Source organism: Mustela lutreola, chromosome 10 (assembly GCF_030435805.1).
Source record: "Mustela lutreola isolate mMusLut2 chromosome 10, mMusLut2.pri, whole genome shotgun sequence".
NCBI lineage: Eukaryota > Metazoa > Chordata > Mammalia > Carnivora > Mustelidae > Mustela > Mustela lutreola.
In genome coordinates, this window is record NC_081299.1 from 18421863 (window position 1) to 18449451 (window position 27589).

The 27589-nt window shown below is 41.5% G+C and overlaps 2 protein-coding genes across 4 annotated transcripts in view; one reads left to right on the forward strand and one right to left on the reverse strand.

The window, feature by feature from the left end:
• Nucleotides 1–840: 840 nt before the first annotated feature.
• Nucleotides 841–16417, forward strand: TMEM50A (transmembrane protein 50A). The gene is made up of 7 exons (XM_059136826.1): nucleotides 841–987; nucleotides 2765–2871; nucleotides 4045–4157; nucleotides 5553–5620; nucleotides 7847–7939; nucleotides 10861–10921; nucleotides 15951–16417. Exons 2-7 carry the CDS (start codon nucleotides 2779–2781, stop codon nucleotides 15994–15996), a joined length of 474 nt encoding a protein of 157 aa, XP_058992809.1. The 5' UTR covers nucleotides 841–987; nucleotides 2765–2778; the 3' UTR covers nucleotides 15997–16417.
• A 1184-nt stretch (nucleotides 16418–17601) lies between these two features.
• RHCE (Rh blood group CcEe antigens) overlaps nucleotides 17602–27589 on the reverse strand; it is a 37648-nt gene continuing 27660 nt past the window's right edge. For all 3 annotated transcript variants that reach the window (XM_059136820.1, XM_059136819.1, XM_059136818.1), the window contains 3 exons: nucleotides 26099–26184; nucleotides 22689–22762; nucleotides 17602–17847 (listed from right to left, as the gene is read on the reverse strand). In XM_059136820.1, the coding sequence (XP_058992803.1) occupies nucleotides 17821–17847; nucleotides 22689–22762; nucleotides 26099–26184 (187 nt within the window). In that variant the 3' untranslated portion in view covers nucleotides 17602–17820. The remainder of the gene's footprint in view (nucleotides 17848–22688; nucleotides 22763–26098; nucleotides 26185–27589) is intronic.

Consider the following 27589-nt stretch of genomic DNA (forward strand, 5'->3'; position numbering starts at 1 on the left):
CGAGCCCTTCCACAAGTCGTTCATGTAAGAAAGACTTCATTGCTTCCAGCTTTTGAAAAGGGTCACTTCCCCAAAACCCAGACTGTCTCCTTCACAGCGGCTCTAACCCGGATGACCTTCCCGTAAACGGGGTATTTGGTCTCTTGAGACATTTGTGGCCGTCCCAACAGCCGGAATGACCCTGGCATCTAGGGAGCAGAGGTCGGGGATGCAAATAAACACCCTATAGTGCACAACAGGACAAGCCCTCATAAAGGAAATTATCTGGCCCTTCCCCAAGGGGAAAAAAGGTCAAGTCCCAGAAGCGCGCCGGGATTCGGACTGCACCGCACCCCAGACACTCACCCCGGACCTCCCTGCCTCCTTGGGGTGACTCCACCCCTCCTGGAGGCGGAGCTACAGCGAGGGCGGGGCCAGGAGCTGAGAAAATAAACAAGACTTAAAAACCGAGCGGAGGCGGGTACCGCGAACGTTCACTTTTCGGACCACGTGTGACCCGTCACTCGTCCTGTCACCCTGAGATAACTGAGGAGCCGACCGCAGCACTAGAACACTTACCATCTCACCCTGAACGGATACCAAGGCCCAACACCCACTTTCCTTTCAAAGGAAGAGCGACTTGCCACGCCTCCCCTGGACGGGTGCACTCAGCCTACCACTCCTGACGTGCAGACGCGGACAGAGCGTCCCAGACTGCCCAGTCCGTCCGCGGGCGCCGGGAGCACGCGCAGACCTCGGCGCGGTGGGCGTGGCTCCCTCTGGCCCTCCCTCCGCTCTTGGCCCTCCCTCTGCTCTTCTCCCTCCCGCGCCTCTTCCTCAGCCCCGCTCCCCGCATGCGCGACCGAGCTCCGGGGGCGGTCCTGTTTCATCCGGGTACCCGGTGGCCGGTGGCTGTTTTGTTTTCTTGGCTGAAAACTAGGAGAAAGTGAGGCGGCCCCGCGCAGCGCGACACCGGGCCCGGGACCGACTGCACGGGCGGGGCTGGACGTAAGTGCCGGGCGGGAGTCGGGGGAGGGGGTCGCCGCCACAGCCTCTCCAGAGGGCTCGGGCCCGGGGCTGTCTGCCGGGCGTGTGCTGACAGGGTCGTTATCTCCACCCTCTGGGAGGCTGCGGGCTCGGGCTGTGTCTCTCTAGACCCTTCCCGGCTGCTTCCTCCGGGACGGCCGCGTGCGCATCTCGCTGGGCTACCGGATGGCGTCCCTCCCCGGAACGTCTCGGGATCCGTGGAAATCACCGAGGTTCCGTTTTTGAGGGTTAGAGAAGCAGCCCCCGAGAGGGATTGTCACCCATGGGCTTCTTTTTTGGAGGGGGGTGGCCGAGCTAGAACGAGTTCCCACATCCTCTCAGCCCGCGACCACTCTAGACCTGGGGTCTCGGGGTCTGGGGGCGGGCTTTGCGCAGCAGGGTGCCGGTGATAAACCCAAGAAAAATGGACACGGATGGTTGGGGCGGGGGCATAGGGATGAACCGAAAGTAACACATCCTGGATTGCGCTTCCTCCCAGGGAAAATTAAAGGCGAATTTTCAAAACTGAGCTTGGTTCCAGAGCATATTAGCACTGGTTATAATCCCAGGTGTTAATATTTAATGCTTAAAAGGGATGTTACGATTGGACTCTTTGCTCTTTTTTAGAATATCATGGTTTTTGGCCAATCAGGATTGCTGACTACAGAGTAGCTTGACAGAAGGATTCAGGTTCTCTGTAGGAGTTTGGGTGTGTCTTGATAATTAGCAAGTTATACATAATTCAGGCGTTTTCAGTACTCTGAAACAGAGATGGTTTCCGGATGTGTCTTAGGCCGGGTCTGCATAGCCAGGCTCTGAGGAATGCTTTATGTAATTTGTTAGGTCGGCTGTGGTAATTCATATATGGTAATTCAGCAGTGGATTTTTTTTTTTTGTCTGAATTAATATTAGCTTCAATTTTGTGCTTTCTTTTGACTGGGAGACATCTGTTAGAATCAGAGACAGAGATATTAAAATGAAATGGGTCTTGTTTATATAGAAATGACACCAAAAATCAGGATTGGTTCTGGAAAAAATAATGAAGTGAAAGGAAATGATGTGAGTAGAAGACCTGCAGTGCAGTGTCTAATTTCTTTTTTTTTTTTTAAGATTTTATTTATTAGACAGATCACAAGTAGGCAGAGAGGCAGGCAGAGAGAGAGGAAGGGAAGCTGGCTCCCTGCTGAGCAGAGAGCACAATGTGGGACCCAATCCCAGGACCCTGAGATCATGACCTTAGCCGAAGACAGAGGCTTTTTAACCCACTGAGCCACCCAGGTGCCTGAGTGTGAAGAAACACATGTTCTGTTTTAAAATGTGTAAATTCCCAAGACAAATATTTTTCCACCTGAGTGCATGCTGTAACTAAGCCAAAGTTTATCTTTTTTCTCTCCTCCATGTTAGTGCTCCTGTATTGTAAGTGTTAAAATCACATAATAACTTAGTTTGGAATTAAAATTAATAACCATTATAAAATTTTTCCATATTTGGATACCCACATTTGTTCATATTTCTTAAATATACCAAAACTATAAATTAAAAAAAAAGCTAAATGAGTACAGATTTTGTTTTCCAAGGTTTTAATGTGGAAATTGATCAAAAATTAAATATTCTGAAAAAGTATGTGTAGCCAAGATAAAGTATTTGACTTTCATTAAATTATTCCTGAACTGTTAATTATTTTCAGGGAACATAACTCAATGTTTGAAGTAAGTAAATAGAAGTACTTTAATGGAGTTTTTTTTTTTTTTTTTTTAAGTGACTTGAAAAAAAATGTCTGGATTTCTAGAAGGCTTGAGATGCTCAGAATGCATTGACTGGGGGGAAAAGCGCAATACTATTGCTTCCATTGCTGCTGGTGTTCTAGTAAGTGTCATTGATAATTTGGGACTTCATTATTTTGTTGTGTTTGTTTTTATGTGTTTTGAATTCTGTAAGATGTTTTTAAATATGTACTATTTATTTTATCTTTGACCACAAAATTTATTTTAATAAACGTTGATGTTTTGTTTATGAGGGAGATAGAATAACTCCATTTTAAGAGTTGCTATTACGGTTTGAAAAATGATTAGTAGAGTGATTGGTTTTCTTTAAATGCATGTTAAAAATCGTATATAAGATAGTATGCTTTATACATTTATTCATTATATGGATAATGCCTCCTTTTTATGAGTCTGTTAAGATACCAGGAAGTGTTATTTATTTTTTTTTTTTAAGATTTTATTTATCTCTTTGACAGAGAGAGATCACAAGTAGGCAGAGAAGCAGGCAGAGATAGAGAGAGGGGAAGCTGGCTCCCCACTGAGCAGAGAGCCCAATGCGGGGCTCGATCCCAGGACCTGGGATCATGACCTGAGCCAAAGGCAGAGGCTTAACCCACTGAGCCACCCAGGTGCCCCACCAGGAAGTGTTTAAGAAAGAAACAGGTCAGAACCAGTGGAGAGATATGATTGTATTTTTTCATAATCCAGAGTTAGTTTTCTTCTCAATCTCATTAAAAAGCAAAAACAAAAGAAAAAACCACACAGGAAGCTCTCACTAAAGTGTATTGCCTAGAAGTAATTTGTAGTATAAAATTTTTATTTACATTGCAAATTCCTCAGGGCATCTGATTTTTGTGTTTTATACTTTTATGTTGTCATATGCTGTAAATAGTGGGTTTTATTTATTTATTTATTTATTTATTTTCAAGATTTTATTTATTTCTTTGACAGATGGAAATCACAAGTAGGCAGAGAGGCAGGCAGAGAGAGAGGAGGAAACAGGCTCCCTGCTGAGCAGAGAGCCCGATGTGGGGCTCTATCCCAGGACACAACCCAAGCGGAAGGCAGAGGCTTTAACCCACTGTGCCACGCAAGCGCCCCTAAAAATAAAGTCTTAAAAAAAAAAATCATTAGAGGAGATCTCTTCACTTTAGTATATGTGCTTCTGAAGCGAGCTCAAGGGATCTCTTCATTTTAATACTTTGCTTTCTTTTTAGATGATAATATGAAATTACTGTAATTTCTCATTAGTGTTGCTTTTTTATGTCTGTTTTAGTTTTTTACAGGCTGGTGGATTATCATAGATGCAGCTGTCATTTATCCAACTATGGAAGAGTTCAACCACTCATACCATGCCTGTGGTGTTATAGCAACCATAGCCTTCCTGATGTAAGCATTATTGTTCGTGACACTACTTAACATAGATTGTCACACAATAAAAATGTCTTTCGTATAGTTGATCGAGTTCATATTTTTCAATGTCATCAATGTACTGGACATGGTTTAAAGGTCAGCTTGCAGAGAAGGACTGGCAGATGGCTCAGCAAGGAAAAAACAGGAGCAAAGAAACACTAACCTAAGAACATCTGCATTTTTTTTTTAAAATACAAAGCTTGTTTTAAAATGTATTTGTTTGCCAAATAATGTGGTTGATACAGAGACCATTTGATCATTCTAAAACTTAGATTTGAATGAATAAATTAAGACTTCATATTATTATTTAAAAAGTCAGGGTGCATGTAGTGTAGTCAGCATGTTTATTGGGCACCTACTACTATATGGTAGGCACTGAAAATAAAAATAGGAAACAAGATAGACACAGCCCTTGCCCTCAACGAAGCTTCCATTGTAGTGGTAGACACATACACATACACCCACAATTGAATTGAGACATATATATATAAAATATGTATAAAGTTCTAAACTTTTTAACATAATATATTGTGAACATTTTCCCATGCTATTTTTTTTTTCTTTTTTTTTTTTTCTCCCATGCTATTTAAATTTTTGAAAGGATACTTCTAAAGAAAGCAAGTCTGTCTCAATTTAGAATAGTACTCTGTGAGAGTCAGCAAAAGACTTCCTATGTTTGGAACCTGCATTGGGGATCAAAAAACAAGATTTTACCACTTGAATCACTTTGATAATAATTTCAGAGTAAAAAGTTATTGTTTTGCTTACTATATAATTTCTCCAAACATTGGATATTAGTATAGAATTATCACAAAAAATGCATTCCAAAGCCAATTTTAAGTAGTTTTCGGATTGTCTAGGGACTTTTCTGTCTCTGTGTTTTGTCATGCATGCATATTACATGTTGAGTATGTCCCCTGTGTACACATGAAAAGCTAGGCAGGATTATTCCATCTCAGCAAGGCGTAATTTTGAGAATTTCACTCTCAAATTTTAACAGGTGAGATATAATCTTGAAAAATTATCCCTCAAATGTTACCAAGCATCAGAATCACCTCAAGGACTTGTTAAAAGTCAAATTGCTATGCCCTTTACCCAGAGTTTCTGCCTTAGCAGGCTAGGTTGGGGCTGGGGAATTTTCTTCCTAATCAGTTCGCAGGTGATGATTCTGCTGGTCTGGGGACTATCCCCGCTGCTTAGAGGGATGTGGTTGAAGGGACTTAAGTTTACTTGAACCCATTACTCAAGACTCATGAAGCCTAACCTTAAATTTGAGGTACTCTAGTTTATTGTATCTGGTAATTTGATGTCATGGGTATTTTCTCTTGGAGTCAAAGACTGTTATATCTTGGCTTTATTTTATTCATACAGGATTAATGCAGTATCAAATGGACAAGTCCGAGGTGACAGTTACAGTGAAGGTTGCCTGGGTCAAACAGGTAAATAGGCGTAAACAGTGCCTTACTATACATCCTTGAAAGTGAGAATATACATGGCAGGGCCATCATTCTAACTCCGACAGATCAGAGATAGGATGGAAGTACATCTAGAGCAGAAGTTATAGGTTTCAAGGCATAAGGTACAAGTCACAATCTAGGTTGGCTGGAGAGCACAGTGTATGCAGTCTTGAGTTTATAGCTTGTGCAGTAAAATGTAGATATAAATGTATATAGTATAAAGCAAAGGACAGTGTGCAATAAAGAGTGTAAGTGCAAAATAGACTTTATAGGACCTTAAGTTTTACCATATAAATTATTTTCTTCTCTTTTTTGTCAACTTTATTTGATTGGATTCGCATTTTGAAATAGTTCAGAATCGTAGTAATTTGGGTATGTTTTGAAGTATACAATATAAAATTTACCCTCTTAACCATTTTTAAGAGTAGAGTTCAGTAGTGTTAAGTACATTCACATTGCTGTGTAACCAACCTCCGGAATTCTTTTCATCTCGCAAAATTGAGTAGAATGATAGAATTTTGGTGCGTAGGTTCACCGAGTCCGTTCCTTCTCAGTTGAGCAGCTCCTGTCCCCTGGCCTCCATTGCCACGCACCTGGGTGAGGTAGGCTGAGTACAGGATGTGTGTGGCACAGCTTCCTTGAGAGTCCAGCTTACACAAGGACTTGAGGGATCATTGATTCAACAATTTAAGTGATAAACTTATATTATATCCATACAAAAAATAGGCAGAATTCAAGTGACTTTTTTTTCTTTTTCTGTCTTTTTTTTTTTTTTTTAAGATTTTTATTTATTTATTTGACAGAGAGAGAGATCACAAGTAGGCAGAGAGGCAGGCAGAGAGAAGGGGAAGCAGGCTCCCTGCTGAGCAGAGAGCCCAATGTGGGGCTCGATCCCAGGACCCTGGGATCATGACCTGAGCTGAAAGCAGAGGCTTTAACCCACTGAGTCACCCAGGCGCCCCTGTCTTTTTTTTTTTTTTTAATGAAACAGGAGAAACCTCAGTAGTCAGCCCTGATCTATACTTTCTTTGGTTCACCGTCTCTGTAAAAGAGATACAGAAACACTAATCTGGCATGATCATAAACTATAAACAAATAGATGAATGGTAGCAGTTAGTGTTAATAATAATAAGCTAGTAATAGTGAGGGCTAGGACTCGACTATGGCCACCACATCTCTAACTAAAATTTGTTAGCCAACAGAGCTTTGGGGATCGAGAGCCAGTTGTATTTAAGACTACATCTGTGACTGTCAGCTTATTATTTCTTTTTTTTTTTTTTTAAAGATTTTATTTATTTATTTGACAGAGATCACAAGTAGGCAGAGAGGGGGGTGGGGGAGGGAAGCAGGCTCCCCAATGAGCAGAGAGCCCGATGCGGGGCTCGGTCCCAGGACACTGGGATCATGACCTGAGCCTTGGTCAGAGGCTTTAACCCACTGAGCCACCCAGGTGCCCCAGCTTATTATTTCTTAACTCTTCTTTTGTTTCATGTTTTGGAGATGAAATCAGAAGTTAAATATAGCATTCTGTTTGGTTTATTGAACAAGGCAGTGCTTTTATTTTATTAATATGTATTTATGCTAATTAAACTCATCTCAGTTCATTTTAGGAAGTCTAAGGACTGTTTATTTTATAGCAAGTCATAAATATTTTATAAATGTGATTTAAAATTTGTCCTCCTCTGTTAACATAATTTTAATGAGGCTTTCCTAAGTGCCAGTCACATTAGTTTGAATTTATTTCACTGCCTGACTTACCTGGAAGTGAAGTATGGTAGTATGTTTAGATTCACATATCACTGAATATGAATTTTTAGTTAAGTATACCTATGTTATTGCTTGGAAATTCTCTTGGAGGAGTTTAAGTTTTGGAGTACAGTTTCTAAAAATATATGGAGAATGAGCCTGTAAATATGTTAAGACATATTTTGTGAGATTTTTTATAGGATGGTTGAGGAATTTTTCTCAGTATACATATTTAAGGAGATTAATTATAGGCACTTAGAATATACAGACCAGCCAACAAGAAAAAGGCCAACGTCTGCACTCATGAAAGATATTCAGCACATCTTCCATTCTTATTTTAGACTTTAAATGGCAACTACACATTTTTTCTGTTTTGGTTTTTGCTTTCCTTTTGAAAAGTTAATTGAACTGGCTCAGCTGACATATGAGAAAAAATGCGGGTAAAATGTTATTTCTTTTAAGGGGCTCGCATTTGGCTGTTCATTGGATTCATGCTGGCATTTGGGTCTCTGATTGCATCTATGTGGATTCTCTTTGGAGGCTATGTTGCTAAAGGTAAGAGAAAACAGCTTACGTTTTACTTTGATGGAATACTGAAGTTGTGCATTAGGGTTGGTTATTTTAGAGCAAAGCTTTTTTTTCATACAGATGGGTCAGCTACTAGCTGCTAGCATTTATGCCTGGGAACTCCCTTCACCCTATCAGTATTTTGTTTCGTTTATTTGGTATGTTTTTACTATTCCTTTCTTCTGTATTTTTTCTTCTGATCTAGAGCCTGGAAGTAATGGGACACAGCTCCAAACCTTGGCTTCTCTTTGGCTTCCCAAAACCTCAGAAGCAGAATATATATGTTCTCTAGCTATTTGGCAAGTTTTGACATGGTGAATGATATGCATAGAAAGCTCTAACATCCTAGAATTAAAATGTATTTAGCTAAGCCTCCCTTGTCCTATGACATCATCTCCTTTTAAATAGCGAGTAAATTAACAGTTCACATACGTCTGCTGTGGAAGGCCAGTGTCAAGCAAGGCCTGTAGGAAGAGGCCTGCTTTTAGATCCCTGTTTGAAATCTCACCTTTACAGACCCCAGAAAAATATGAAAACCCCTTGTTGTTCCAGGTAAAATTGACTCTGCTTCTTACAGTAAAAGTATGGTATTAATGATCTGCAAAAACTAAACCAGCAGAGATCTAATCTAGCCCAAGTTTTAACCCTTTATTTCTTTGAACAGAATGTAATTCTTGGATTAAAATTATGGGTTTCCTGAATTTTTATTAAGATCATTTAAGTCTTACAGACAGGAATGATAGGCACTTTAATATGTATTTTTGTTATTGTTGCTTATATAATTTATTACTAAAGCCATGTTCCCAAAAATGTAGCAAAGAAAGAAACTATAATAATGTACTGTTTTTAAGTGTTTTGGTATATTTCCTCTGGTCTCTTATGTTTCTGTGTAGTTATAGAATAAATAAAATTTTGAATCTAGGTTTTTACATTTTACATGATATCCTAAGTAGTTCTCTTGCTGCTATAAAATCTTTATCACCATCATATTTTAAAAACAAAAATGTTACTTTTTTATCATGTGAATTCCATAGTGCTTGTTCATTGTAGAATACTGAAAATATAAAAAAGCTCAAAGAAGAAAATAAAATTATTGATAATTCTTCTCTCCCAGATGCAACTATTGATACAGATCCCCTTTTTGTAGAAATGTGTTTATCTCACAAAACTTTGGTATTTTTCTAAAGACTTCTGGAGCCAGGTTATGCCTTAAGAATTATTAGCAGGAGATCTATAATTTTATAAGTTGCCTTTCTATAGGATCTTTATGAGCCATTCTAGTGCTAGTAGTTACACACTAATGTGGAATAATTTAATCTGGCCTTGAGGTAGTGAAGCTTCTGCAAACCAGTTGTTATAGTAATCAGATTAATTTAAAACGATTCTGAGAAATAGTTGATAATTCATCTACTTATCATGCTTGGTTTGTCAATTAATGAGTAATCATTGATAGCTCCAGTAGTAGAAGTTTATGAGGATTTCAACTTCAATCTGGGATGAATTAGAAGAAAATGTTCTGGCAGTCTTGCCCATCCTAGCTAATGGTTTCTCTGTCCCTCCAAATGTTCAGGTCAAAAACTGGGGGATTAAAACTTATCAGAGATGATACTTCTCTTTCTCTTGTACCCCACATTCAGTCCATCAGCAAATCCTGTTGATTCCGCTGCTAAAATATATCCTGAATCCTGCCACTTTTTTTTTCTTTGAAAGAGAGAGAGCCCACAGGCACGTCCTTGTGCACAGCCATGGGGGTGGGAAGGGGGAGGGGCTGAGGGACAGAATCTTAAGCAGGTTCTACACTCAGTAGAGAGCCCGATGTGGGGTTTGATCTCACTACCCTGAGATCATGACCTGAGCTGAAATCAAGAGTTGGATTCTTAACCAACTGAGCCACCCATCACCACTTTTTTTTAAATACAGTTTTTTTTTTGTGTGTGTGTGTGTTTTTGTTTGTTTGGTTTTTGTTTTAAGTAATCTCTCCACCCAGTGTGGGGCTCCAACTTACAACCCCTAGATCAAGGGTCACATGCTTTACTGACTGAGCTAGCCAGGTACCCCCTGAATCCCACCACTTTTTACCATCTCCATTGCTACCACCCTTGTTAAATCTGTTAGTCTCTTGTCTGATTTCCTGGAACAGCTACCTCACTGGTTTCTGTTTCTCCACTTACCTCCTTTCATCTACTCAGCTCAGCAGCTAGGGGAATCCTATTAAAATATGTCATTACTTTCCTGCTTAGAACCCTCCAGTGGCTTCTCATCTCCCTTAGAGCGAAAATCAAAGCCCTCCCTGTGACTGCAAGGCTCCATGTGGTCTTGCGCCGCACACCCTCCAGCCCACCCCTCATTCTTCTCTGATCTGTGTCCTGCTTTCTCTCTGTCGCCCACTCGGCCACTCCTCTCTGTGCCAGCCCACCGCCACCCCTGGCTTGCTGCCCTTGCTCTTCTGCTGCTTCTGCGTGGGGCTGCCCGCTCTTCCTGCCTGTCCTTTCATCACTGTCCCCTTCTCATGAGGTCTTCCTGGCCGCTTGGATAAAATGTCATCATTCATTGCACTTCCCTTACCTTTTCTTGCTTTATTTTTTCTCCTCACTTACTTATTCTCTACGTTGAGCTTCATGAAGATGAAAAAAGTTTTGCCTGTTTTATTTACTGCCATATTCTCAGCACATTACAGTGCTGAACATGGTACGCACTTGCTCAATATCTGTGAAATGAAGGGAGGGAGCTATCACCTACTACACCAGTGCTAGACTCTGTCACATGTATTATGTCATTTAATACTCAAACCAACCATGTTTACCAGAAAATTCAATTATGTAAGGCAGGAAACTTGCTATTCACCAGTGTATCAGAAATTAAATGTTTTGAGACCATGAACCTCTGAATATTACAACTATTTTTTACAGAAAAAGCCATCGTATACCCTGGAATTGCTGTATTTTTTCAAAATGCCTTTATCTTTTTTGGGTAAGTTTCTTTTACATTCTTTATCCTATTATTTTTTTTATTTCAGGGTTTTTCTTATTTGAGAGGGAGTAAGAAATAGAACACGAGCGGAGGGGAGGGACAGATGAAGAGGGAAAAGCAGACTCCCCACTGAGCAGGGTGTCTGATGGGTGTGATCCCTAGGACCGCGGGATCATGACCTGAGCCAAAGGCAGATGCTTAACTAACTGAGCCACCCAGGTGCCCCTGAATTCTTTTTTTATAATTGTTTATGTTACTTACTATATTTAGTTGATTAATTTACCCTGTCCAGTGCCCCTCCCCCATGTTATGTCATAAAATGAAGAACGAGACTGAGAAAAATAACAAAACACGGGTTTGTTGTTACCAACCTTGGGAACATACACTGATTTTTTTTTTTAACCACCACCAACTCCCCTTTAATGAACTGTGACTCAAGTAGATTTAGTTACATAATCCTGACAGTGTTCATTTAAAATCTGTATTTCTAACAGTTATTTTCAGTGAAAGCCTGCTTAAAGCCTTTTCTCCTTAAAATTTTGTTTCTAAGTGCATTATATAGGTCTTTCTAACTTAGTGTTATTAGAACTTATGCATGATGAAATTTGAGGTATGCAGGAGAAGCCCTAACATTTTTTATCCTTCTGCTGCAATGACAAATTAAGCGATTACTAAAACCCCTGAGAACCTCAATATTTTTTATTAATGATCTTTGCTGATGTTCATTCCTTTCTGGGTACTAAGGGCCTGCTGTTTTCCCTACCCTTAGCCTTCCACCCTTGCCACTGCCACCACCCCCTCCACACCCTGCCCCCCAAATCTTCTTTTTATGCTCTGCATCAGGGATTCTTTTTTTTTTTTTTAAATAAAGATTTTATTTATTTAAATAGAGTTGGGGGGTGGACAGAGGGAGAGAGAATCTCAAGTAGACTCCATCTTGAGCGTGGACCCTGAGATCATGATTTGAGCTGAAACCAGGAGTAGGATGCCTAACCGACTGCACCAGCCAGGCGCCCTGCATCAGGGATTCTTAACCATCATCCTGTGGAGGGTTCTAAAGATGGGAAAGCACCAGACATTTCCGTAGACAAGACACTGCTGTTTCTGCTTGTTTCTAGGCTTTATATGGCTTTCATGATTTTCAAAGAAGTCCCTAATCCAAAAAAAAGGTTAAAAAACTACTCTATTCTAGGACAGTCTATTGTAGGACTGTTCCTTTTCTGTCTCTTCCTACTGACCCCCCTAAGCCCCGTATCTATCTGAGCCACTCATGAAATGCCGACAGTTACCCTTCAGTAATGCGCAGCAGTGATATTCAGACTTTTTCCTCCACCAGGAATTCTTGCAGTTTTATAAAATCAGTTTGGAAATAAGAAAAATGTGAACTTAAATGTGGCAAAGTATACAGCGTCTTTGGGTCTTTCCTTATGTCCTGAAACTATTGGAGAAAACCCAAAGAGTTTAAACAACAAGAATAAAAAAATCAGCCGCTGTTATTATGCAGAAAACAATAATGACCAGAGTTTATTGAGCAATTCTTATCTCTGAGGCACCATTCTTAGTATTTTACCTGTATGCTCAGTGAATTCCTGTAACAACTCTGAAGGTGGCCCCATGATTATCCCTATTTTATATGTGAGAAAGCAAGCACAGAAAAAACAGGCTCCTTGTTTGAGATCATGTGGCTAAAATGGAAGCTGTCTGACTCCAGAGTTTAGGCTCTAACTACAAGGATGAAGACGTTTGAGATTCGGGGTGAATTCAGTTGACGTTTTCTCTTTTTGCTGTCCTCTGCTGGTTGTTTAGCATGAGTTCTCTTTTCCTCCTCCCTCTTCCCTTTTTTGGGAGTATAACACTGGGAGTTGGGGAGTTTGGGAGTATAATACTTCAAAAATACAGCATGAGTAAACCTCATTTCTCAGCTTATGAAATAAAATCTGGGTATGTTTTTTATTTTGTAGGGTAATGTAGCATGTTTATGAGAAAGTCGGTGTGCATAGGTAGGATTTCTTTTCCTTTCAAGCGGCAGTGCCAGGGCCTGGACATCTGTACAGACGGCCCCCAAGCATCTGAGCTCACTACTCCAGTGTCTCCACAGTGTGGGAGGTGAACAGGGAACTCAGGGCCCCACAACTTCAGCCAAGGGAAGGTAGTGTGAGGGTGTGTAAGAAAAGCTTTAGGATGGAGTTGTGGGGAGGGGTATCTACTGAGAACCAGCCAGGGAGGGGCAAACAGCAGCCTTCTTTATCATTTACCCTGGCAGAGAGAAAGAATAAAGCAAGTTCCACCTTAAGACGCTGCTGTAGCAGAGAAGTCACCGTGTCACCGGAGTGGGGAACAGAGGATTGAGGGGGAAACACATGAGTTCACGTAGCAGTTTTCACATGATACAAAACCTTGGAAACCAATCATTGACTTGTCTCAAATTATTTATTTATTTGTTTGTTTGTTTGTTTTTAAGATTTTATTTATTTATTTGACAGAGATCACAAGTAGGCAGAGAGGCAGGCAGAGAGAGAGGAGGAAGCAGGCTCCCCTCTGAGCAGAGAGCCTGATGCGGGACTCGATCCCAGGACCCTGGGATCATGACCTGAGCCGAAGGCAGAGATTTTAACCCACTCTGCCACCCAGGCGCCCCAAGTCTCAAATTATTTATGATGATTATTTATATGGAGCAAGTTTGGTTTCTCATTTGGTACTGTTAGCCTTCTTCAGACTTAAAACTATGGTTTCTGAAAATACTATAAGCAAATTGAAATTAAATTCAACTAATAAGCACTGCTAGTGGAATAGTTGTAGCAGATTGCCTACCATTCTGATTTGTAACAGGACAATAATCAGCAGCCCCTGAGAAATTACTGTTTCAGAAATCAGACAGATGTCAGTACCAAAGGTGACCATCTGACAGTGTAGGAGGGACTGGCTTTTGTCCAAGAAACTCTTCAGATTACAATTTACATCTGTTGACTAGTATTTTGAAGGATGTCTCATTCAAGCTATCTGGAGGGTAGAAGCCTGCTATTAACCAAAAGATCAGAGATCAGAACACCTTTTAGAGCTTTATGAAATCCTTTATAAAGAGAAGTTAACATTCTTGCAAGAGAGGGTACAATTTTCTAGTTGCATTTTTGTTTTCATCAAAAAACACTGAAGTATTTACCTCCAGAAAGGCTTATGAAAGCCATTTTAAATTGATCATTACAATTATAGGCTTAACCTTGAGTAGACACTGGGGCCTGGAAAACACGAGAAAACAAATGCAAAGCAGCCCATGCCACTGTCTACCCCCCTCTTCAGTTTCTCCCTCCCCCTTGCCTGCACATCCAGGGCCTCTCAGATGGCCTCGGAAGCATCTCAGACTTGTTCACTTTCTTTTTTTTTTTTTTTTAAAGATTTTATTTATTTATTCGACAGAAAGAGATAACAAGTAGGCAGAGAGACAGGCAGAAAGAGTGGGGGTGGGGGAAGCGGGCTCCCTGTTGAGCAGAGAGCCCGATGCGGGGCTCGATCCCAGGACCCTGGGGTCATGACCTGAGCTGAAGGCAGAGGCTTTAACCCACTGAGCCACCCGGGCGCCCCAGACTTGTTCACTTTCTATTGGGTCACCATCATCCCTTCCTGAGCACTTCACATCCCTGATGGTTCTTCCCTTGGATCCAGTTTTCCTGTGTCACTTTCTCTTCTAAAACATCGCTCTAATTCTGTCACTTCTCATCTTAAAATTTTCCAAAACTTGGAGCTTTCTACAGAAGAACTCAACACTAGTGGCCATGCAGCCAAGTTCTGTCCACGGCTCTGTTTTATTTATTCAATACAGTATTTTCTGTTTTATTGAGCCAACATTTAAAACTCCAGAGACTTTTACATTGAAATCTGAAGTTTGGGCTTTTCCTCAAAAAGTGGAAGATCTGACAGTCCCGAGCCTTGCATAACAACAATCAGCTGGAGATGGATAGTTGTTCCTTTAAGTCGGGGCACATCTCCGTATAATTCCGTTTCATACTGAGTCTCAGTAGCCCCCATAGCAGAACGTACAGGCTGACATCTGCCCTCTTCACTCATTTAAGGCATGTAAGGCCCCTGTGGGCAATTAGCCACCCTGGTCAGTTGGTTTACCAAATCCTGGCCACTGCCATTCCCTATCTTCCTTGTCTCTTAAGCTATAATCCAGCCATATTGGACTCCTCCCTGCTCTAATGCACTTCGGGTATCCACGTGTATCCAGAGATCTAGATGGAGACCTGTATCTCCTTATGCCTATAACTGCCATCTTGCCACTCTTAAGCTGAAACTTGGAGGACAGCTGTAGACCAGTCCCCACCTAAACCGTGGATGGCAAGTTCTTTGTGGGCATATTCCTGACACAGCTGTCACTTGGGCTTTCCCTGAGGCCCTGTGGTCTTTTATTCCCTTTGCCTCTTGATACGTTGTTTCCGCTTCCTTTGTCACACGAGCTCCTGTTCCTACCAGTCTCCCATTGAAACTCCTGCTTATCCTCCAAAGTCCGTTCCAAATATTACTACCTCTGTAACTTTTTTCCTAACACATTCAGGCGGAATAAATTCCATGTGTTTCTGTGTTCTCTCAACATTTGTTCTTCTCAACACATGTCTTCCCCCCACACACACACACACCCCTCCTCCGCTGTTAGCACATTGTGTCACCAACAATGTGAGATGTGAGCAGCTTGAGGGCAAGGACACCATAGCTTATGTATTTTTATAGCCCAGCCATCTAGCACATTATATTCAAAAAAGGTTTGTTGAATGAATATGATAAAATTAGACATACTATCATTATATACTAAACATTGGTTAACTTTTTAAGAGTAGCAGAAGGCTCCAGTTCTCAGAAGTCGAGGATGTGGGAAGCACACGTTCATTTTCTGTTCTGATACATTCCTGGTGTTTTTCTGTAGTACAACTCATCAATCCTTTGTTGCTAGTTTCCCACCATCCTCCCCATCTCACATACTCTCTTTTTCTCCCCCAAACTCAACTAGATGTGATGTTTCTTATTTTATTTGCAGAGGACTGGTGTTTAAGTTTGGCCGCACTGAAGACTTATGGCAGTAAGAGCGTCCAGTTTGCTTCTGCACAGCAACCTTGTGTGGGTTTTTTACTACTCACTCCCAGTTTTTTGTAATGCCATTTTTTAAACTCATTTTTGAGTGTAGTCTTCAGCTTCAATTTGTGTAATACTGAAATCATGAGAACTTCCTATGTAAACAACAACAAAAATCTATTGTGTGCATTGGACTAACTTATAAAATGTTGAAAATATGCCACATGAGTAATTTTTATTAAGTTTTATCATGGTGTAATTTGTAAACATAAATTACAAAAAGAATCATGGATGCATCTTATACGAGCATTTGTCATAGCCAAGGTCCAAAACTACAGATTAAAGTGCTCTGAAGATTTAATGTGTCTAAATGTGGCCTCTTCTGTGTCAAATGTTAAATGAAATATAAACATTTTCTTGTTTTTAAATCTATGCAGTAGTCAGAATTCTTTCTTGCTATACGTTGTGTTTGATCTATCTGCAAACATTTCAGTGTTAGTAGCCATTGAGGGTGTGCCAAGGGGTGAGTTGGAAGAGAGAAGCTCCTGTTGGAAGAGAGAAGCTCCTGATTCAGCCACAAGGCTGCTCAACAGGGTCCCTTTGGTGCCTCTGATCGGGGCTGAGGCCTGACAGCCACTCAGCCCATACATGTGGTCATGGTGGGATGCTGACAGTCACTCCCTGTCTACCAATGAAGGAAAGAGGAAAAAGAGACTGGACACTAGTCTTTACTCAGGCGACAAATTTTTTTGTTGTTGATTTGACAATAAATTGAATTCCAAGTTTCCTTGTATCTCTGTATTGAACCACTAACCTCAAAATAGACCAGCAAGGTCAGTTAAAGTTACAAACATTTACTACTGAGAACTCTCACAGTCTGTCCTTTTGGAACCCTGCTTTCTTTCAGGCTCCCTTCCCCCTTGGCAAAATGGGAATCTTTTTTTAAATGAGCTAGTTAACTATGAGATACATGTTCTTTAGAAATGCAGCTTGAAATGTTTTCTTTCATAAAACTTGCTACAGTTAGCCCTTCCTGAAACACAGAATATCTCCTAGATGGTTTAAATTGTGGTGCTCTTGTCCACACCAGCCGTGATCTTTCACCTTGTACATCTGGAATATCGCCTAGGCATCTAGACACACAGAGAAATGCCACGTTGCTGCCATCCCATAGCCAATCACCCATGGTGGGTTTTTAGAGAGTTCAAGGGCATCTGAGAGGTTGAAGGTTCACCTCTTTTTACAGATGGGGGAACCCAGGCCGTGGAATGATTTTCTCAAGGTCACAGAATTAGTTTTGTAATCTTGGCCACATTGTATTTCCACAACTGACCACATCTTTCCCTGCAGTCAAATTCAGAATATACCCAGGGTATAAGAACTACTTTGTGAAACTGCTGGAGTAGAAACACAATGTCCATATTATAGGACTAAATACAAGTGAATTCTTAATTTTTCCCTATTTAATATTCTGTGTTCTGCTGATATAGACAAGAGTTCACTGGGTGGCATAGGACGCTCTGTTAAGCATGAGAAAGAATCTAAGAATTGTCAATAAAATTGAACCAATGCCTTAACTTCATGTCTGCACCCAAGAAAATACTGATAGCATCATCTTTAATGAAACCAAACATTTATTTTAAACTATTATGAAATTACCATTCAAATACATTTTTAATCTTACTTTTTAATATCAAATTCATCTCTTTGACCTTGTTTCATTGTATATAAGGAGACTTTGCTGTAATGAGTGTCGCCCACAAAAAAGGGGAGGCAACAGTGAAAGGAAGTTGTCTCATTTTCAGACAGGCCTTGTTTTTGTTGGATGGTTTTGCTTAAAATCCAGTAGCCAAATGAGGAAACTGTGAAAGCAAAGCAAACATTTTTATTACAGATGAACCCTTACAGTCTTAAAATTTGGACACATATTGATTCTGGCTTGATCTTTGGAAACTGACATGTTGACAAAAAAATGTCATCACAAAGGTCTTTGAGGGTCTTCCGCAAAATCTGAATGGGAAGAACTCTTAGATCTCATATCTTACAGCTCTTTACATGAGTCATTGGTAAATCGTGATCTGGCTTTTGTTTGAATGTCCCCAGTGACAGAGGATGCACTACCATATGAAGTAATTCATTCCATTTTGCAGACAAGTTCAAATTGTTAGCAATTTATACAGCATTGCCCTCTGGACCTAGTTAAATTCTTTGGAGAAGCCTATAGGAAACAAATATTTGTCCTTTTCTACATGATAATCTTTGAAGTATTTGAAGATTATTCTTAGATCTCCTTTGGGTCTTCTCTTCTGCAAGCTGAGCATCTTCTAAGTTCTTAGGGGGTGCCACGTCCCACTGTGCCATAAATCACTGCATCTAGTACCATGGGCCACAGAGTTGTAGAAGTGGAAATCAGAGTGGCTAACTTATGGGGTGTTTTTTGAGGATGTGTGCTATCATCTCACACACATCTCCCTTTAACCCTTGAAACAACCTGGTGAGATATTAGTATTCCTATCTCCACAGAGATGAGAACTCTGGGGCTCTGACGATCACAGAACAAGGGGTGGTAGAACCCAGATCGGTCTGACTCCACAATGCGGAATTTGATCTCATTTTACAAATGAAAAACTGAGCCCCAGGGAAGTAAAGTGACGTCCCTGAAGGCACTGCCTTCCAGAACAAGGCTGTTTCGGACCTCTCCAAGAGGGGAGGAGTCTGTTGACAGGCTCCTAATCTGTTTTCCTACTCTGCTTTAGAAACCCACTCTCCTCACTTCTGTTGAACAAGCATTTGTTGAATTTTTACTGTGTGTCTGGAACATGTATCTGAAATCAGAAGCAGGGGTGATGCCAGTGTGGTGAGGCTAGCTCTTGAGAATTTTGCCCAACACAGCAGGAGGGACTCAACACATTCTGGGGTATTTATGTGCTAAAACAGTGGTGGGGTTTATGTTTCTTGGCAATAAAATCATTTTAAAAATAAACTGCAAATACTCGTTCAGAAGCCAATGGATGATCTTCAGCATGTTGTGCTCATTTCAGAATCCATCCCACGAGCTCAGTCTTTACTCAGCTCTAAAAACCTTATCCTGTAATTTTCCCACTTAAACTTTCAGGAGCCTCCAAATGCCTGGAGGCTGAGTCAAGTGGCTCGTGCCTGTCTTTCATCCTTCCCTTCACCAACCATGCTGCTGAGCCAGGTTGCCTCCTGCTTCTCCCGTTCTTGCTCACAACCTGCCCCTTGCTTGGAATGTCTTTCACTTCCTGCCACTTAGCCAAGTCCAACACAACTCCCAAGTTCCACATTCCCTGACCTCCCCAAACTCATGGTCTTTCCCTTTTTTCATTTGTCCAGCAGCTGCTGCCAGGATTACTCACTCAGTGCTTAACAGATAGAGCTGTGCACAGAGAAAGATCCAGTCATACACAGTGAAAGCCCTAGTTTCTCTGATCCCCCACACAGTACCCAGGACAGGGGCTTGTCTGCAATAGACTCACAAAAACCTATTTTCAGAAAGGTTAATTGTGGAATTAATTTTAATGAGTGGATGTTGGGGAGTCCTTGTGCTTTGGAAAGCACAAAATAAAATCCATGGGTTATTAAATTGAAATAAAAAGTTGAAGGAGGGAGTTTATGAAAAATTGTGTCAGGAACTGAATTTTTATAAATCAGTATCTGCAGAAGGATCATTGTAATCTAATCTAAAGACAGAGCATTAGTGTATGTGGTTCCTTGAGAGCTAGAACTGCATTTCATTTAGATTTATCTCTCCAACTCTTTAAACAAGAGCTCTGTCGTATATTAGTAAGTCATTAAATGAAATTAATTAGTGAATGAATGATTAATTAGTAACAGAATCATCCAAGGATGACAGGGGTAACTTTCAGGAGTGGTGAACTGCCAGGCATGGTTTGGGCAACAAGGGAAGGAATATCCTTTCCAATCCCTAGGTCTTTGGTTCTCTGAAATGCATTAGGTCACTTGATAATGATTAAAATGTCTTTTCGGGGGTGCCTGGGTGGCTCAGTGGGTTAAAGCCTCTGCCTTCGGCGCAGGTCATGATCCCAGGTTCCTGGGATCAAGCCCTGCATCGGGCTCTCTGCTCACAAGGAACCTGCTTCCTCCTCTCTCTCTCTCTGCCTGCCTCTCTATGTACTTGTAATCTCTGCCTGTCAAATAAATAAATAAATAATATTTTTTAAAAAAATAAATAAAATGTCTTTTCGGATGGTTTACCAAAAAAGGAAACAAAAAATTACCCCTGGATTTATCAGGTTTGGAAGTTTGAATTCTTGCCTCTTAATGGATATTTGGCTTTTCCAATGAAAGCTGTGTTCTACTGCTGAATAAATGTTCTGCTCAGCTGTAAGAGGATTAATCAGAATAGTGGGGGAAGGAGGGGAGAAGTAACTGTCCTCTAGGAGCAGCAGCGGTTTCTTTGGAGCCAAACAGATATCAGTTCAAATTGCTCCTTTTCCATTTACTAGCTTTGTCATTTTGGACAAGTTATTCTTTTTTTTTTTTTTTTTAATTTTATTTATTTATTTGAGAGAGAGAGACAGTGAGAGAGACCATGAGCGAGGAGAAGGTCAGAGAGAGAAGCAGACTCCCCGTGGAGCTGGGAGCCTGATGCGGGACTTGATCCCGGGACTCAAGGATCATGACCTGAGCCGAAGGCAGTTGTCCAACCTACTGAGCCAGCCAGGCGTCCCAGGGATGCTTACTCTTGTGCAGAGTTATTGTAAGGATAAAATCAGATAATGCCAAAAAGCATCTAACACAAAATTGGAACCCATCGGCTTACGATAGATAACTGTCATGCTTACGTATTCCTTCGTGGTTACCTAAACTCCCAGTAATAAGCTTTCCTGTTCGTGTAGTGCTTTGCATTTTATAGTTTACAAAATGTAGTTACAGCCATTATTACCTCTTTTGGTCCTTGAAACAACCCAGTGAGGTAGAACAAAGATTACCGTTATTTTACCAGTAAGAAAGAAAGGTCATGGTACTTGCCTCCATGAGACCTTGCAGAATGGGGACTGGAATTCATGTCTTCCCATTCTAGATCCATACCCAGGGGTCCACTTCACCTGCTGCTGCAGTGCCCAGCGTTAGGCTAGGTTCCTCAAGTTCCCTTCATTTATTCAGCAAATATTTATTGCAATTCAAATAATTGAGCTGGATATTGGTCCCGTTTGTGGCATCCCTGGTTAATCAGCAGCATGCTTGGTAGAGACGGTTTACTCAGTAAATACTTGTGGATTGAACGGATGAATTAAACCAGTTCTCTGTGTCCTTTCACTAGATTTAACCCTGCTACCACCAAAGGGGCAAGCACGCTTGCAGGGACTGAGAGAGACTGGCTATAGGGAGATGCTGGTACAGGATGAGCCCGTTTATTAGCAACAACGTGGATGACTCTCAGAATAATTATGCTGAGTAAAAGAAGCCAGAAAAAGAATGTACTGTGTGATTCATTTATATAAAATTATAGAAAATGTAAATGAATCTATGGGACAGAAGGCAGTTCAGCGGTTGCTTGGGATGGAATAGAGTTGATAGGGAAGGATAGTTACAAAGAGGTACAAGGAAACATGGTGGCAATGGATATGTTCATTATCTTGACTGATAAGACTGATATGATAGTTTCATGGGCATATAAATATGTTTAAATGTATCAAATTGTATATTTTAAATATGTGTGTTGTAATCAGACCTCCGTAAAGCTCTTTGACATGAAAAGGAGGAAGCAGAGGAAAAAGAAGAGCAAAGGAAGAGACAGAGAAGAAAGGGCAGGTTCTCTCTACAAAGGCCAAGGCCCATAATGAGGCTGGTTTTCTGCCCCTCTAGTGATCAGTATCTAGGCATGCCAGGTGGAAAAAGGATTGGCCTGGGACTCGGGAGGTCTAGCTCCTGGTCTTATCTCTGCCGCTCACAAAGGGATGATGCTGGGCATTAGCCTGACCTCAGTCAGCCTCCACTTCCAATTTATAATTTTGCAGTGTTTGCCCAGCCAACTTCAGCATCAAATGGGAGTTATGTAAGGTGACACATCAGAGTACTTGGTGAACCATGAGTGTTGGTTAAAGGGAGGTGTGCAGTGGGGTGACAGGGAACTTCTCTCTAGAGCCTCTTTCTAGACTAGTCATGACAACAAATGCTACACAGGACACAGAGACCCTCGGCAGCAGCTGCGTTGTTTGAGCTCTCTGTCCTTTGGCTAAATGATCCCGGACTCCTACAGTACAAGTGGTCTTGTGTCCACTGGCTACTGAGTGTTAAGAGTTGTGTTCTAGATCCAGCTCTGCTGCACACTCACTGTGAAAACACAGACGGTCATGGCTCCAGTCAGTGCATCTGTCGAATGAGACTGGACATGCTGGCTCGGACACTGCATGATTTGATGGCCGTTAGGGCAAACCACCTGCCCACGCTGATGACCCCAGATGGGGAAGTAAGGCCAGTGGCCATTCTCACATCTCTGACCCTCAATGACTGAGGCATCAGGGGAATGGTAACATTTATCACTCCCCCAGCCCTCACCAACACACACACACACACACACACACACACACACACACACACACACAACTTTGTTTTTAGTTTGTTCTCACAAACACCAAGTCAACCTATATAGAGATGTAACAGATATCTTTTTAAGTTCATTCACTCAGCATTGATGACATTATGTTCAAAATCTTACCTCCCAGAAAGCCTGGTCATCAAAATGTTTGGCCGCAGGAGGTGCCTTAAATATTTTGAGGCTTAAGATCAAACCTGTTAAAATTCAATATTGCATGTTAAACCTTTAGAGCACAGCATCTGTTACCTCAAAATTAATCAAAATATCACAGGCCAGCTCTGGTTAGTTCAACAAAAATCCCTTCTTCTTCTACAGCCAAGAGACGGACAAATTGAAGCGCTGGCCTTCCTGGACCAGCCTTATTAATTCTATAGACATCTCCTAAAAGAAAACTGGTGAGAGCAATTATCTCCAAAGGATTTAGATGATACTGAGAGATGTACAGTAGCTACTGATCTGACATGCTTCCCAAGTTGGAATACAAGAGCCCTGTCAGACCGCGCTCCCGCTGAAAAGCTGATCTGTACTTGACACAAGAGCTACCATGGACAGCAACTCCAGTTCCGCGTTCCTGTCAGTGTGGCGTTGCTGGCTCCAATAAACTCTGTGACCTCTGCTCAAGACGCCACTAGTGTAGTTGGGAAAGTAGTTTATAACAGCTTGCTTTTGTGCCTATTCTTTTCACCTATCCAGCCTCTGCCCAGAGACCTTGGCCCTGTGTATTCCTGCAGCGGTGCAAAGTCGGCCGAACTTCCCAGGATACACGAAGGGATTGCTCAACTTTTATATGAGCCAGGGAAATGCCATTGATAGATGTATCTGTGTATTTTTAATGGTGATTGGTCCCCAAGTATTAAGTAGTAAGATTAACAAGAGTAGGCGTGTACTTACATTTTCCTCTTTTAATGCACATCTTTAACCGATATTGACACGTAGGGTGTAACCAACACACCTCGTTTAACTGGGATTATTCAACTACATGAACTTTCCAGCTAGCAGAGGCTTAGTCATCACTAATGAAAATGCATCCAAACTATATTTTCTTGTCTTATGACATAACACTAAACACATTTAGGATGTTGTTGTTTTTTTTAAATCAGAACAATTGCTAGGAACGTCCATTTATGAAATGTGCTATCTAATGCAGAGGAAATATGTAGCTGTTGAGGGTGGTTGGTGTCTTTTAGCAGCTCAAGCTTTCATGTTCTAGTGTCGGGCTTTAAGAATTTCTTTTCTTCTGTTAGGCTGTCTCCTTTCACCTCTCACTTCTCCCAGTGGGCCTTACCTCTAGAAACCTGTCCCACTTCTAACCTGCCATTTCTAATCGGTCGCAGCTGGGAAACCCAATAACCATGCTTGGGGGGGACTGTTTCCTGTGTCAGTGTAGACAGGTCCCAAATCGGGGGACCTCCTGGCAAGCAAAATGCTCAGCTTTAGGGGGTCAACTTGATGCTATCTGGGCTGCCTGGTGGTCTCCTTTCCCCTTCCATTGTTCATGTTCTTTTTATTCACCAGTGTTCTTACGTTCAAAGCCACATGTAAAGAGGAATGCTCATTGGTCTTAACTTTTTTTTTTTTAAACTTTTATTTATTTATTTGATAGACAGAGATCACAGCAGGCTGAGAAGCAGGCAGAGAGAGAGGAAGGGAAGCAGGCTCCCCACTGAGCAGAGAGCCCAATGCGGGGCTCGATCCCAGGACCCTAGGATCATGACCCGAGCCTAAGGCAGAGGCTTTAACCTAGATGCCAGAGGCACCCAGAGCCACCTAGATGCTCCTGGTCTTAACTCTTAAAGAAACATTATTCTATTCTCTTTTTTAACTCCAGGCAAGCATACAAAACCAAAAAGACAAAAAACAAAAAACAAAACAAAACAAAAAACCCTCTGAGGGGTTTTACTAAACAGTGCAAGTCAGTTTCACTTTGTGAATACTAGTGACAATGGTGAATGGTGTCACAGTCCAGAGGAGGTGATAAAATATCCAGATAAAATACAGGATGCTCAGTTAATGTGGAACTTAAAAAAATGGGCATCTTGTATTTTCACTTGCTAAATCTGGTCACCCGACTCAGGATTACAGTGCCACCACGAAGAGAACGTAAACTTACGGAGGGAGGCATTTTTCTCCTCTGTATTTAATCAGTCACCCTGACTGCAGAACGTTGAGGCCAGTGGATACTTTAGAGCAATTCTAGTCAGTCTTGCTCTCTAACGTCACCCAGGCAATTCCAAAAAGTACCTTCCTACATGTTTTGGAGCAGAAAAGAAGCCCTGGTCCTTTCATTTTACAGAGAAGCCACCAAGGCCCAGAGAGACAAAACTAATGTGCCCAATGCCACACAACTCCTTTATGACTGATTATGCTATTTTGTCTCTTCCTTTGTATTCATTCCCTCTTAGGGACACAGTATATGAGTGTCTAACCAATAAGGCTATTTGTTTGTAGAATAAAGGTGAGCACTTCAGGACAGAAATCACATTTTCTCCTAGCATATAAATAAGACTGGCAAATTAGTAATTCTCTAAGGATCTTTGCCATTCTGTCACATTGCAGGAGCAAAAGTATGCTTCAATCCTCTATATGAAGATTTCCAGTAGTTTCCCATCTCTCAGAATGATCTGGCTCCTTGTTACCACTCTGTCCTCAAGCCCTGCCACTCTCCTTTTCACTCTATCCATATCTGCCATACTGAGCATGCTTTGCTCCTGCTTCAGGGCCTTTGCACTTGCTCTCCCTTTTCATGGAATGCTCTTCTGCCAAATAAACACATGGTATGTCTCCTTCCCTCTTTCCTTTTCAGGTTTCTGCTTAAAGGTCAACTTATTTAGATAGGTCTTCCCTTTCCAACCTTCTAAAAGAGCATCCCATGAAATGAAATGAAATGAAATGAAATAAATGAAATGAAATGAAACTCTACCCTGAGTTATTTCTTTTTATAGCACTTATCATCTCTGACATAGTAAACACTCTACTTATCTGTTTATTTATTGTCCCCTCCCCCTCCACTAGAATATCAGCTCCATGAGATCAGGGAACGTGTTTTGTTCACTGTTGCATTCCTAGTGCCTATGAATAGTGCCCTGGCTCATAGTAGCTATTGAATAAATACTTGCTGAACAAAATAATAGTATATGTATTCTCAGGGAATAATAAAGGTAAACTTTTTGGCATAAGGGTTTCCTTGGCTCACTTTACAAAATTGGGTGAAATCACCAGCCCTGGGCTCAAGAGCCTGCATTGTTGCCACTCCCTGCTACTTGTAAGCTCCAGAAAGCCTCTTACTTTCTCTGATCCTCAGAGTCCACACCTCCAGCAGGTAACCTCTGAGGGCCTTTCTAATTCTGAAATGATGTGATTCCGTTTTTGTTGTTAATCAAGGTTTGAGCCCCTTTGCATCATTTGGCTTGAGCTGCGGAGGTTCACAGGGAAGGGGAGGGCACAGACACATGCGGCCATGGGCCAGATGCCCTCTGGCTTCAAGTCCTGTGCCCTGGGCCATGGGGGAAAAAGGGATGTCTCATACTCACCTGTCAAAACACCAGCTATCATACCTGAAGCCATGGCCAAGCTGAGTGTCCCAGCGACAAAGAACAACTGGATGTCGATCCTAGAACTGACAAAGTAGGATGTAGTCACATTCAGGAATCAAGACTGCAGAGCTCATTGGGGTCAAGAAGGACTGTCTGCAACAGCAGTGGTGCTGTCAGGAAGGGCTCCCAGAAGAATAATTCCTCTCCCCAGGTAACACATTCCCCTCATGTGTTCCTGCAAAGCTACACAGACATGAAGGAGGGAAAGAGGGGATTCCAAGATCCTCTTTGGCTGACTTCAATTCTCAGAAACAACAGATGATCAACTTGACCAGGAGGCAGAAAACCCAGGTTCAAGTCCAAGGACTGTCACTAGCTGCATGATCCTGGGCAAGTCACCTAACCTCTCTGTTCCCTCATGAGGCAATTAAAGATGAAAGATGAAAGTTCTATTTCCATCAGGACAAGATGGAGTAGAGCATGGCTGTCAGGCTCACCTCCCCAGCCCACCCCTGTTGAACATACTTCCCTGTCCTCTCTCCTAGGTGATCCCAGGAACTCACTTTAAACTATGAAGTGGCCTGGGAGGACATCTACATGATCTTGCAGTAGACAAGGATTTCTTAAACAGAACCCACAAACTTGAAGGGAACAATGATGAACTGAACTGTGTTAAAACTAAGAACTTCTGTTCATCGAAATATACTATTAAGAAGGTGAAATATAACCCACAAAATGGGAGAAGATATTCACAATACATTTATATGACAAAGACTCTATATCCAGAATTCCTACAAATCTATAAGAAAAAGGCAGAACACAAGAGAAAAATGGACAAAAAAACCTGGACAGACATTTCACAATTCACAAGAGTTGCTCAAATGTCCAGAAAGCATATGAAAATTGTTGCACTTAACCGGTCATCAGAGAAATTAAAATTAAAGTGATGTTTGATGCCTAATTGGATAAACTTAAAATGAAGGAAAATATGGGATTTGGAGAATATATGAGGGAAAGGGAACTCTTGGGTGCCAAGGGGGATTGGACTGGCACAAACTACAGTGGGAAATGGGTAATATCCTCTAATGATTTTTTTTTTTTTTAAAGATTTTATTTATTTATTTGTCAGAGAGAGAGAGGGAGAGAGAGCGAGTACAGGCGGACAGAATGGTAGGCAGAGGGAGAAGCAGGCTCCCTGCTGAGCAAGGAGCCCGATGCGGGACTCGATCCCAGGACGCCGGGATCATGACCTGAGCCGAAGGCAGCTGCTTAACCAACTGAGCCACCCAGGCGTCCCGGTAATATCCTCTAAAATGGATTATATGAAAGCTGTGATCCAAAAATTCTGCTATTAGGCATTTACTCAACAGAAGAGCATTTGTATGTTCTTAAAAAAAAAAAAAAGTGCTAGGATGTTCATAGCAGAAATACTAGAATGTTCATAATAGCTCCAAACTGGAAAGAACCCAAATGCTTGTCAGTAATGGA

Excerpts from the sequence above, each read along its gene's own strand:
- TMEM50A (XM_059136826.1), top strand. The coding sequence starts at position 2,779 with ATGTCTGGATTTCTAGAAGGCTTGAGATGCTCAGAATGCATTGACTGG. Across the intron at positions 4,158-5,552 it reads GCAACCATAGCCTTCCTGAT|GATTAATGCAGTATCAAATG; the intron begins GTAAGCATTATT and ends TTATTCATACAG. Across the intron at positions 5,621-7,846 it reads AGGTTGCCTGGGTCAAACAG|GGGCTCGCATTTGGCTGTTC; the intron begins GTAAATAGGCGT and ends ATTTCTTTTAAG.